Source organism: Chlorocebus sabaeus, chromosome 2 (genome assembly GCF_047675955.1).
Source record: "Chlorocebus sabaeus isolate Y175 chromosome 2, mChlSab1.0.hap1, whole genome shotgun sequence".
In the NCBI taxonomy this organism is placed as follows: Eukaryota; Metazoa; Chordata; class Mammalia; order Primates; family Cercopithecidae; genus Chlorocebus; species Chlorocebus sabaeus.
Window position 1 is genome coordinate 48,649,671 of NC_132905.1, and position 13,835 is coordinate 48,663,505.

Below are 13,835 nucleotides of genomic sequence, written 5' to 3' on the forward strand. Positions count from 1 at the left end.
AGCCCAGGAGGGGACAGAGGACAGCCATCCCAGGCAGTCCCCACTAGGGCCAGCACGCTCATCCATCTCAGTGTGCTCAGGGTCTCGGCGAGCCCTTGGGGACTATGGACATGTCCACCTGAGCCAGGCTCCTGGGCCTCCCAAGAAGGTGCAGCTGTGCAGAGCTTCCAGGGACACGCGTGCAGCAACTTCGTGCCATGTGGGGCGGGATAAGTAAGGAGGCTTGACTGACCCCTTCCTAGCAGGTACGGAGCCTAACAGGGCCGCATGTGCACTATCCCCAGGGGTGCTGAGCTGGGGACACCCCAGGCTCCAGGGGGACATTCAAGGGCAGCTGGGGAACAATCACGGGGACACTGGAAAGAGAAGCATCTGCCTCCATCTTTGCTCTGCGCCTCCATGTGGAGTCTCCCTTGGAGTTTGAATGCTGGGTTTTCCAGGAGCCAGCAGAAGGCCCTGGGGAGGACACGGACTGAGGCCCCACACCACAGGAACATGAACCCCAGTAGACCTGGGTGGGGGCCGGCAGACCACACCCTTGGCCCTGGTGTCCAGCAGGTCTCCTGACCCCCATGCTCCTCAATCCCACCAGAACTTTCCAATGCTTCCGTGACCCTTAGAGTCAAGCCCAAATCCTACCATGGCCTCAGGGCCCCGAAGGAGGGGCCCCTGCCCACATTGCTTCCTTTCCCTGAACACACCCAGGCCCTCGGCACATGCCGTTACCCTCCCTGCAAAGCCCTTCCCCAGGCGTTTCCTCCTGGTTATCACAATCTGCTGTCATTTCCCACCATCCTAGGAATTCTCCAGGAAGCACTTTTGCCTTGGATAAAGAAGAGAGGCTCCTTATGAAAAACGATGGAGGGCGAGCAGCTGTGTCCCAAGACCTGCCCTCCCTCTTCCCGTCTCCCTCCCTCCCCCTTCTCTCCCCTCCCTTCCTTCCTCCCTCCCTCTCTCTTTTTTTCTCTCTCTCCCTTCCCCTTTCTCTCCCTCTTCCCCTCTCCCTCCCTTCCTCCTTTCTCCTTCCTGTTTAGAGTGAGGGTCTGTCAGGTGAGGCCAAATGACACAGAAGGGTGGCACCTCCAGGACCTCCCTGGTGGGGGTGCTGCTGCCCGTCAGGGACTTGCAGGATCCAGGCAGCCACTTTGCGCCCGTGAGGTGTCCTGCACACAGGATCTCACTGAAGAGCAGCCAGGCTCACAGGTTATTTCCCCACTTTCCAGAGACACTGAGGCTCAGAGACACAGTGACTTGCCTGAGGCCACACAGCTGGTGACTGCCAGACACCAACCCCTGCCCCTTCCACGGGGACTGCCTCTGTGGGCATCTTGCCTCCACACAGGTGGGTACACACTCTCGTGGGTGGTGGGGTCGCAGGCTGGAGTGGGGACTCAGAGTTAACCTGGGGGCTCCCCAGATGTCCCCCAACACTCTGTGCTCCCTCTGGGGTTCACAGTCCTGTCTGCCAGAGGGCATAGTGGGGGCAGAGGAGTTGCCATGCCCGGATCCTCTGTCCTGACGCTAGCTCAGGAAAGTGCTTGGAGAAGCACATTGCCTATGGCTACATTCATAGAAATTGTTTCCTGGACAAGGGAGCTGACAGCCTGTAGGTTTTACGGTGTCACAGGCACAGATTTTAGGGGACTAGGAAGAAGAACTTTCCACAATTCTCCTCCCCATTGATCTACCCATCCGACAGACCCATTGGTCTGGGTCCTCTCTGTTGGCGGTGCCAGCATAGATGCAGGCCTGACCCCAAGGGATTCATAGCCTAGGGAAAGACCCCCAAGGAAGCAGACCGTCCCCACACAGGGACAGTGACTTGCCCACGGGGTACCAGCAACTAGAGAGGGGGCCCTGTCATCTTCACCCTTCAGGCCCTGCCACAGGACGAGGGGCTCAGCCATTGTTTTGTGGACAAATGACATCTTGTTTTAAGGAGAGTCCAGAGTTGAATCAGTGGGTAGCCCAGGGAGGGGTTCACAGGGCAAGTGGAGCTTGGGGAAACCTTCAGAGGCACAAGGGCATCACAGGCGGGAAACGGAGGGGCAAAGGCCTGGAGGTCAGGAGGGCAGCTGTGTCCAGGGAGCAGGAAGCATGTGGCTGGGGCAGGAGCCCTGGGGGCACACGGAGAGGCCCCAGGACAGATGGGCAGCTTGGAGGCCGGTGTGACACCCAAGGCTTGATCAGGGAGTGACAAGAGCACATTCCCTTTCAGAAGATTCCTTGGTTGCTGGGGGAGATGGACCAGAGGGGCAGGGGCTCGTTAGAGGCTCCCACAATGATTTAGGAGGAAAATGAATCCCCAAGCAACGGGCTGCCCTCCAGGAAGGAGGAAAATCCGAGGAGAAGCGAGGCTGCCTCACTAGGACAGCAGTGGAACCCTTGCGTGGCCAGGCAGGTGGCGGAGACCACGCTGGGTCCTGTGAGGCTGGAGGAGAGGGGCCTCGTGGATAAGCGCACCCGCCATGCCTGAGCATGATTCCCCACCCTTCGAAGGTGTGGCTGCAGCCCCCTTCCCTGGCTCCACCGGGAGCCTAATCGGCTGCTTTGGGGGTCCCCTGAGGGAGATGGGGTTGCTGAACAGCAGGGGGTGGTACAGTGAGAGGACAGTGGGCTTCCCAGAGCCTGACAGTCCTGGAGTGCAGTTTCCCTTTGGTACCAAGCTGGCCCCCTGAGCTGGTGCGCGCCAGGGCTCTGCACTGGGACACCCGGATGCCTGCCCGGCCACCCTCCTCTCCAAACGTGGGCAGGTAGGTGTTGCTGCATCCACCCACAGGGAGACGAACAGGGTGCCTCCAGGCCATCCTGGGAATGACATCTGCTCTCATTAGCTTGGGGCTCTGGGAAAAGGTGACTCCAGGGTTTTCCAAACTCCACCAGCAGGCTGCAGGGTCTTCAGACGTCCATTGCTGTGGTTTCCTGCGCCCTGAGCAAGCAGCAGGGCCGGGTGGGGAGAGCAGAGTCCCTGTCTCCACTTCACCCTTTCCCTGCCTCCCCCACACACTGGGTTTCAGCCAGGGGCTCTGTAACATTTTCTGGCTTTAAACAAAACAACCTAGGAAACTCATGTTTTTGAAAGGTGATGTCGATTAAACCAGATGCACTCTGGCATTCCACATTCGTATTCTGAGTTCTCTCTCAGATGCATCTCACTGCATCCCTGACAACCTGGGCATGAGAGGAAGCCATGGAGACCGCCCTGGGCTCACCATCCTGCTCTCTCTGCCTCTGTCCCACTCTGCCCCTGCCTGGGCATTCTTCCTCCCCAGCCCACCCTAATAAACTAAAAAAAAAAAAAAAAAATACCCACAGGAACATCCCTCCCTCCCCTGCCACATGCATGCACAGGCCTGCCCCCTTGGGCTCCTGTCCCCCACCGCCAGCCAGGCGAATCCCTCTCCTTCCCTGCACCCCGCCGTCCTTCGGGAGGCACCAAGCACAGACCTGGCCAGGCCTCAGCTCAGCACTTTCCTAGATGCTCTCCCATTTAATTCTGATATTCCCAAGTTTGAAATCTAAGCAAATTGCTCAGCAAAAGCGACGGCTACGACTATCTTGTAATCCGTTTCTATGAAATTAGAAAACCTTCTATTTCACCCTGTCTATTGAATCTCATACGGGGGAACCTTCTCTAACAAATAGACAGACGTGACCTTTAAGAAGCTTCAGACATGTTTCACTAGTTTTAGTGAAATAGAAATATTAAAATACAATAAATCGCCTTTGCCCTTTTGAAAATTCCATGTTTCTTGCATATTTTTAAAAAACGTCAAGGCCTTCAACCCAGGCTGCAGGTGAAGTCTGCACTTTGGGATTACCACGCGTGCCCAGAGCACTGCTGTGTGGGAGGGGGGCCGTGGCTGGGGTACTCGGGCGTGTAAAACACTGACCTCAAACAGAACGTCTTGTCTGGAAGGAGAGAGTCATATGTAAGTTTGATTGATTTCCCCAGTATGTAAGGCAGACACTGCCACTCCATGAGGTTGGCAGGCCAACTTTGGCCAGAAAGACCATGCTCCGCCTCCCAGAAAGAAACAACCAGTGTACAATGAGGCAGGGCCCCCTCCTGGGGTGGGTAGCTCAGGCTTGGATCCTAAAGCTGCCTGGACCACACAGGACACGTGGCACCGGCTGGCATCCCTCCCTCAGCCTCGCTGTCTCTACACTCTGAGGGCCACCAGCACCATCGCCTCTAGTCTGAATATCTGAGGTCTGCGTAGAGCTGCACAGAGCACAGAAGGACCCTGCCCAGGCCGTCCTGTGCTGGTGGGAGTGGCTGCGTCCTACGTAAGCGTGCACTTCCTCTCCACTCCTCACTTCCTTTCTCTTCTCGGGACCTGGGATAGCCCCCAGACACCCCAACCCAGACTCATGATGACCCCCACAACCTGTTCCTCCCCCCGTATTCTCTTCCACTGCTGTGTCCACAACCCCTGCTAGGAACCTGCAGTCCCCCATACTCCCCTCCTGGCCTCTCTCTGGGCTCCCGAAAGAGCCCAAGTCAAGCCCCAGAAGCGCCATCTGGCTTCCTGGCTGGGACTTCCTCCCTGTTCTGTTCCCCGGCATTTATCCCCATTTCTCAGATGTTCGCAGTGACATGTCCAACTGTGTGGAGACATTTCTCGCATCTGTCACTCCCTGTCAGTGACCATGGGAAGAGCAGCTGGGTGGTCCAAGCCATCTGCCTGGACTTGCTTTTCAAATGCAGCAGATGCACATCTGCTGAAGTGAGCCCTGGCTCCAGCCACTTGGGCTGCAAGATGGGAGACATGGCTCAGAGCTTCTCCCATGGAGCCTCTGGAATGGATGGGATGACAGAAGTGTCTACGGAGGGTCCTGGCTGGACGGGGTGGGGGTGCCGGGCACCTCCCGGCCAGCTTACCTGCCACCAGGTGTGACCACAGTCTGACGTGATGTACATTTCTTCTTTATATTCCACCAGCTGTGAGCCCAGTTTACCTGGTCCAAAAGAAAAGGGGCAGCACCACCCTTAGGATTGTCCAGCTTTCCCCCTTTAATAAGTAATCCTCAAGCAACAGTGCCCTGGGTCTCCATCTCCCACACAGACCTGCTGTGGCTGCTGGGCTGGGGCCCTGGGTCTGGTTCTCTGCAGTGAAGGGTCAGCCCTGCCCAAAGACAGCCGCATTGAGGGAACTCCAGCAGAGGCCCAGGGCAGGCAGAGCTCGGGCACCTCAGAGAATCCACTGGTGTGGTCCACAAATAAGAAGCATGGAGTGTGGTTAGGGACGGGTTGGAGAGGACGTGGGCCGGGTGGGCCAGTGTGGGCTCACGGGCGGCCAGTGTGGGCTCACGGTCAGCCCCTGTGGGGCTTGAAAGCAGGGCAGGACATGGCCGAGTTTATGTTTAGAGACAGCTCCTAGGGACTGGGTGCAGGGGAGCCAGAGGCAGGACAGAAGGCAGGTGGGCACACAGCAGGGTCTCACTAGCTGCTGGGTGGATATTTGGGAGGAAGGTGAGGTGGGCACCAAACCAACTGGGGGCACAGGATGTGGTTTGGGTTTACTGGAGCCACAGCACTGGGCTGATTTGGTCCATCTCCAGCCTTGATGTCCACTCAGAGGGGCTCAGACTTAATGCTGTGGGCAGCATCAGAATGGGAAGAACTCATGCCCAGCATCCAAGCCAGTCTCATGTTACAGATGAGGAAGGTGAAGCCACATGAGGCTCCTATAGAAAGAACAATGGCCATGCATAACAGCACGAGCACCAGGAAAATCATAGCAGCCTCTGGTGCTGCGTCCGGCCCACCCTAAACAGCATCCTGAAATGGTTCGAACAAACGGATTTCTGATGAGACAGATTTGGGGCTCCCACTGCACCCCATGGCTGTGGCAGAGAGAGGGGTCCAAATCTCCAGGATGATGGGGACCCTGATGATGGCATTGAAGCTGTTCTGGGACCCCAGAACAGCTGAGTGACTTGTATATCACTTGCCATTTGAAGCTTTATTTAGGTGGCACTTTCAGAAGTACTTTATCCAGGGTCAAGTTTAGAAGTCACTGGAAAATTCCAAAGGGGATGGATTGTCCTCAAATAGATAAATTAAAAGTGAGTTCTAAGAGTGGCAGGGTGTTTGTGTGCCTGTCTTCTCTGTTGAAATTCATTTACCTACCTACTCGTAAATCCACCCATCTACCGACTCATCCACCCATCTATTCATCCATCCATCCACGCATCTGCCCACCCGCCCACCCGCCCACAAACCCACCCATCCACTCACCCATTCACTCACCCATCCATCCATCCACCCACCCACCTACCAATCCATCCACCCACCCATCCATCCATCCATCCATCCATCCATCCATCCATCCATGCATCTATCCACCCACCCACCCACCCATCCACTTACCCATCCACTCACCCATCCACTCACCCATCCATCTATCCACCCACCCACCCACCCATCCACCCATCCATCCATCCACCCACCCACTCACCCATCCATCCATCCACCAACCCATCCATCTAACCATCCACCCATCCACTCATCCATCCATCTATTCATCCTCCCATCCATCTTTTATTAATCTATTATCCATCCAGTTGATCATCCCTCCATCCACCTATTCTCTCAGCTCCACCACTCACTCTCTCCTGCATGTATTCAATGGCGTTTGCTAAGTGTCTACTCTCTGCTCAGTCCTGTGCTGAGCTCTGGGGAGCCTGAGCTGAATGAGCTGTGGCCCTGCTCCCCGAGGGCTCTGAATCTAGCAGACAAGGGCAGCTGTGCAGGTGCACACAGAGCCAGGACAGTGGACCCGTGAGGAGAGCCTCAAGGAGAGACTCAGGCAGGAAAGAGCCTCCGAGTGGAGCCTGGAGACCTGAACATGGTTGGCCCAGGGAAAGGGGACAGGGTGTCCAAGGAAGAGCGAGCAGCCTGGGAAGAAACACGGACCTGGGCAAGTGCAAGACATAGGATGGATGAGGCAGAGGGGTAGGTGTGGAATCGGTACCGCTGGACCTGTCCCTTCTGTGCAGTGTGGTGCCTGGCAAACAAAAAGTGCTGAGCGATGGCTGCTGAATGAATGAAGTGAGTGAGGTGAATGAATGAACAGAACAAGCAGCAGGGAGGAGAGAAAGAAGGGGTGCCTTTTATCTTTCTGCTATCCCAGACACCAGCAGCTGCTCCAGGACACACACATCACAGGCAGAGCCAGGCAGGGAGTGTTGCTGTGTCAGCACACCGCACGGGCCAATTTGCAGTTTGTAATTTCAACCGTGCACACGTCTGTCTTTTAAGAAACGCTATCTGTTTTCCTTGCTCTGTCTACCAAAGCTGTCAGGCTGCCAGTCACCTAACAGTCTCAGGGGAAAGAAGGAGGGATTCACGGAACACATTGCAGGCTGTCAGAGTGGAAGGGCCTGCGGAAAGCTGAGGCTGACACCCTGATTTTGCGGATGGGAAACTGAGGTCCAGGGTGACGGGAGGTGATGAGGGGAGAAGCTTCCCTGCTGCCTCCCTGCCTGGGTGTTCTAGTGTCTCCTTGGGTCTCCTCTCCCCAGGCCCAGGACCCCTGCCCTTCCTCAGGGCTAGCAGAGTCTGGTAGGAGTTAGTGTTCACTGAATGAAGGCATGCTTCCTCTCCATCCTTCCTCTGCCCCTGCAGCCAGAAAACAGAGCAAAGCCACACACCAAAATCTACCCCCACCCACACTTCACCAAGGAGGACTGCAGGGCAGTGCAAGAGAGAGGGAGCATCGGGGATCACCGAGACGCAGCTGGGGCCCAAGTGAGTGGGCTGCCCCGTGGTCCTCCAGTTTCTGCTGATGCTCCTACCTTCAGAAGGGTCTAGTGAGCATCTACAGGTCTGGTGGGGCTCAGGTCAGCTCCCAACCCCACCCAGGCCCCTCATCCAGGCCAAGGGCTTCTCTCCCTCATGTCTAGACACATCCGGACATTGATGGGCCCTTGACTGGCCAAGTCGCCAAAAAAGGGACTGCACTGGGAAGGGCTGGGCCTGCAAATGGCTCTGAGACTCAGTTCCCTGAGCCAAGCCAGCAGCACAGAGCAGGCTGTGGGGCTCCCAGCTCCCAAACAGCCCCCTCAAGGTTTTCTTGGCTAAATGCTACCATCACCTCTGCCAGGGCTAGGGATGGAGAAGTGTTCACCGGCCTCTGCTCTGTGTTGGGTCCTAAGGACGTCTGGATGATCAGCTGGGATATAGACCAGTAACCAGGATGGGGCAAAGGGCAGTGCAGGGAGCGAGCTCCGTAACCACCTGGGGCACCCACGGTATGAGGAGCAGGTGGGGGTTGGCACCCACTCTGCACTCTTTGGCTTTCTGGGGGAGGCACATGAGCCGGAGCAGGAATCCAGGGACCTGCCCTGGGCATGGAGAGTAGCCTCGGCAATGGGGGTGGTAGGAAGCAGCTGGCCACAGACCGTGCAGGGTCCAGGAACACTGGCTTGCTGGGAGCCCCGAAGGTGTGGAGTAGGAAGCATTGATCTCATAGGGTATAACTCAGCGTGAGGATTCCTATCCTAGTCTATTGAAAGGAAGAAAGGATGAAGATGAGGAAGAAAGGGTGAAGATGAGGAAGAAAGGATGAAGATGAGGAAGAAAGGGTGAAGATGAGGAAGAAAGGATGAAGATGAGGAAGAAAGGGTGAAGATGAGGAAGAAAGGATGAAGATGAGGAAGAAAGGGTGAAGATGAGGAAGAAAGGATGAAGATGAGGAAGAAAGGGTGAAGATGAGGAAGAAAGGATGAAGATGAGGAAGAAAGGGTGAAGATGAGGAAGAAAGGATGAAGATGAGGAAGAAAGGATGAAGATGAGGAAGAAAGGGTGAAGATGAGGAAGAAAGGGTGAAGATGAGGAAGAACGGATGAAGATGATGTATCCTTCAGATGCCACTCACTCCAACACAGGAGCACTCAGAAGGGAGCCAGCCCTTCAGTCCTGTAACATGCCCAGTCAGGAAGAACCCGCCACCAGCACCCTCAGCCACAGCTGGGTTTATTTCTGGGCTCAACATGGCTGATTCTCTACAGGGGGGTTTGAAGTCAAGTTTCTGTCTTTGCTTCTCAAATCCATCCTATTAATAGTTGGAGCCACAGCCCTACTTTCTGGGTCCCTCTGCAGTCTGATCTCTGCAGGCTGGACCTGAGGACAGTCCCCAGAGACTGGAATGCATCTCCTCGAGCTTGAGACCCCAGCGTGGCACTCCCCCACATCCACCCTGCACACGTGGTGCCCTCTGCCTCAAGCGTCCTCCTCCCCGTGGGTTGGCTAGGCATATGCCCATTTGTCCAGCAGGCTCAATCCAAACCCCGGGGCAGAATCGAGTGCCCATACCCTAGGTCCCCCTGGACCATCTTGTAGGAACTTGGCATCAGGATGCATCTGGCCCTGTGGTCATCACCCCTTTGCTCCTCTGCTCACCCCTGAGTGACGGAGTCTTAACTCCCTCATTTCCAGCACCCAGTGCAGTGCCTGGCATGTGGGCAGGAGTGTCCAGCGTCCCCTTGGATGAGAGGACAGCCTGGCAGAGCACAACTGCCTTGAAGGTTTCCTGTCTTACCCCGTCTCATTCTTACAGTGGAGGTTTTGTCGTCTCATTTTGCAGATGAGGAAACAGGCTCAGAGAAGTGCAGTGAAATCTCAGAGTCCTACAGCTGGGAGGCGTAGAGCCTGGGGCTTATCCCTCTTATCTGCCTGGCTCAGGGATGGAATTCAGGAATGAATGACAGGGCGGGCAGGGGAGCGACCCTGTGGAAACAGGTAGCCATCATCCCCAGCCGCCTCCAGCAGTGCGGCCACATGGCCTCGGGACCTGTGCCAGGGCAGGCGGCCATGTCGGGCCAGCAGATGTGCAGCAGCCAGCCCACACGCCTTTTCCTCCTGCTCTCAGCAGATGCTCAGGGCTGGAGAGGAGGATGGAAACAATGGACACATCAATTGGCCCACATTGCACAGCTGGCTCCATCTTCCAGGAAAGCCCTGCCCAAGACTGAACAGAAGTGGAATACAATAGAAGTGTAGCCTCCTGCCCTTGTAGGGACAGTGGGGGGCGGGGGCAGGTAGGGAAGGAGGAAGACTGTGACTGGCTGTGACTGACACCCCCACAGAGCGAGGGGGGCTGCTCTCAGTGCTCTGTGTGACTCCTGCACAATTCAGGGATGCACTGAGAGATGGGGGGGGACCGGGATGCTCATTCTGGGCTCTCAGGGCCTTTGAGCGGTGGAAACATTGGAAATTATGCCTTTTGTATTTTGGTCAAGAATTTGGGGTTTCAGCCAATCGAGATAGTGCATTTTAAATACCCTGTCACTGAGAAGCCCAGGAAACCAAGTCCACAGGACTGGGGGCGTCTAACGTGGCTGGTGAGTCTGTCTGTGCGTGGAAGCTGATAGGCAGTGAGCGGCTTCACATTGACGCTGACAGGTCGCATTTTCATTGGTCATTGTGGGGGCAGACAGAGGCTGTCCAGATGGGCTGTCACTGCCTAGGACCCCGGGCATATAGAGCACACAGAGGAACTCCAGAAGCTGAAGGGCTTTGTTCACAATCCCCTCTCTTCCCAGCTGCAAAGCCCCAACCTCCCCAGACAGGCCAAGTCTCTGCCGTCAGACCCAGCCCTGCATGTAGGCTTCACCTCCAGCCACTCCATGCACTCTGGTCTGGTCCTTTGGGGTCCCCATGTTCCCCCTTCCACCCAGAAGGCCATTCCTGCCATCACAACATGGCCACTCATTCACTTGTCCCTTCACTCACTCATTCATAAACAGCCTTGAAGGGCCCACCCTGGGCCAGGCCCCAGCTCGGTGCTGGGATATGGTGAAGGGTCAGATATGGTATCCAGCTCAGAGTCTGGGGCCCACATCCATATGATCCTTGGCTGTTGGCCACACGGCCAACCCCTCTCTGTGGCAGATGGTACCGGGGGAAATGGAGGGAAGGGGTCCTGGATTCAGGAAGTGTGAGCTTTGGGCCTGGGCCTCTGCTGTCCAGTGTCTGCAGGAGACACTGCCTCTCTGACTGTCACAGACCCCATGTGCAAAGTCTTGCCCGACTCTCCCACACACCAGCCAAGTGACCCCAGACAGGTGACTCTACTTTGTGTTTTGAATGGTTCTTCTAAAGCAAATCAACCTCATTTTATGGTATTATTTGATCAGTATACCAGGATTCTTGGATGTTCTAGTTTAGGGGAAAAGACAGACACAAAAATTATAATTTTGGGTTTTGAAAAAAGTGCTAGTTGTATACTTGTTTTTCTCCCCCCACTAAACTAGAACTTTTTTCAGGGGCCAATAAATATCAACCATGATACAAATCATCCATCCATTTATCCACCTACCCATCTATCCATTTTTCTATCCATTTTTCATTCATTCATCATCTATCTATCCATTCACCCATCATCCATCACCCATCATCCATCTATCATCCACCCATCCACTCATCCATCCACTCACCCATCCACCTATCCACCACCCATCCACCATCATCCATCCATCATGCATCATCCATCCATTCATCTATCCATCCATCCATTCAGCATCTATCCATCATCCATCATCCACCCACCCACCCACCAACATCCATCCATCATGCATCATCCATCTATCAATTCAGCATCTATCCATCATCCATCCACCCACTCATCTATCTATCCCACACCCATCCACCCACCCATCCACCTATCCACCACCCATCCATACATTCATCTATCCATCCATCCATTCAGCATCTATCCATCATCCATCATCCATCATCCACCCACCCACCCACCAACATCCATCCATCATGCATCATCCATCTATCAATTCAGCATCTATCCATCATCCATCCACCCACTCATCCATCTATCCCACACCCATCCACCCACCCATCCACCTATCCACCACCCATCCACCATCATCCATCCATTCATCTATCCATCCATCCATTCAGCATCTATCCATCATGCATCATCCATCCATCAACTCAGCATCTATCCATCATCCATCCACCCACTCATCCATCCATCCACACACCAATCCACCCATCCATCCACCTATCCATCATCCATCCATCATGCATCATCCATACATTCATCTATCCATCCATCCATTCAGCATCTATCCATCATCCATCATCCATTCACCCACTTGTCCATTCATCCACTCATTCATCCATCCACTCATCCATCTACCCACACACCCATCCATCCACCCGCCCACCATCATCCATCCATCATGCATCATCCATCCATCAATTCAGCATCTATCCATCATCCATCATCCATCCACCCATCCAACCATCCACACACCCATCCACCCACTCATCAACCTATCCACCACCCATCCACCATCATCCATCCATCCATCATGCATCACTCATCCATTCATCTATCCATCCATCAATTCAGGATCTATCCATCATCCATCATCCATCCACCCATCCAACCATCCACACACCCATCCACCCATCCATCCACCTATCCACCACCCATCCACCATCATCCATCCATCATGCGTCATTCATCCATTCATCCATCCATCAATTCAGGATCTATCCATCATCCATCATCCACCCACCCACTCATCCATCCACACACCCATCCACCCACTCATCCATCCACCCACCCACCCATCTACCACCCATCTACCACTCATCTACCATCATCCATCATCGATCCATTCACCTATCCATCCTCCATCCATCCATTCACCATCTGTCCATCATCCAGCCAGCCATCATTCATCCAACATCTACCCACCCATCATCTATCACTTCATCTATCCATCCATCCATTGGTCAACTCTTCCATCTGTTCATCTTTCCATTCTGCTGACACATATCATATGCCCACCCTGGGCCATGCACTCACTTCTCAGAATTTGCCATGAGAGCTCAGCTTCCTGGAGATGCAGTGGTACTGCTTCCTAAGGGACATACTATGCCCTCAGGCCCATGACCATCCATTTTGACCCTTGAGATTGGAGGTACTCTTGGGCTGTAATGGCACCTGTCAGCTGCCCGTGATGGAAGTCACCTACCTGCCCCCATGATGAGGCCTGGGGCGGTGTCCTTGGTGTGCACGGTGCCTGATACATAGGGGTTGTCTGCCCAGCACAGGTGCAGGTGCAGGTGGCAGTCTGGCTGCAAGGAAGAGAAAGGAAGCAATTGTCAACACATGAGTAGGAGCATCCTTAGGAAAACTAGGCCCGATGGCAAACCTGCCCCTGTGGCTTTTTGGGAGAGAAGGCTGGGCCAGGAGTGCCTTGGAGGAATGGATGGAGGATGGGAAGCGGGTGTGAGGCTGACCTCTAGGGAAAGGGTGGGAAGGACAAGGAAAGCTTCAGCAGATCCTGTGCTGACAGCCTGGGAGGTGGAAGCGGGCACAAGTGAGGCACCTGGAAGGATCTGTTGGTTCCCTGGTCTAGATTAGGGACCCCCACAGCATCTAGGTATAGTGAGACACCCAGGAGGATCTGTTGGTTCCCTGGTCTAGATTAGGGACCCCTGCAGCCCCTGGGTGTGGTGCCTCTGCTCACAGATGCAGCTGCTGGGGCTTCTCCCACTGAGGGCTCTTGGGAATGGGTCCTGGCAGGTGGGTTCACCAACACAGGTCCTGTGTGCAGTGCTGGGTTGTGGGATGTGATTCCTGGAGCCTGCATGGCCCAAGCTCATATTCATTCATTCACCTATGCAGAACTTTTATTGGGAGCCTCTTATGTGACCACAGTACCCCTGGCATCAGAGGATGTCACCCCGTAAGACTCTCCCACTTTGAGATACAGAGGGGTGGGTTAAGTGTGCAAGAGCCCCAGGGGGCTGGCTCCGGAGACCCCATTTCTCCTGATCTCCCTCTGGCAGCCTG

The 13,835-nt window shown here is 54.9% G+C and overlaps 1 protein-coding gene across 1 annotated transcript in view; it reads right to left on the reverse strand.

Annotated features, from left to right (window-relative positions):
- LOC119622814 (VPS10 domain-containing receptor SorCS2-like) overlaps positions 1–13,835 on the reverse strand; it is a 206,527-nt gene that overhangs the window by 34,308 nt on the left and 158,384 nt on the right. The window contains 2 exon segments of the mRNA XM_073004837.1: positions 4,886–4,962; positions 13,012–13,114. Coding sequence (XP_072860938.1) covers positions 4,886–4,962; positions 13,012–13,114 — 180 coding nt within the window.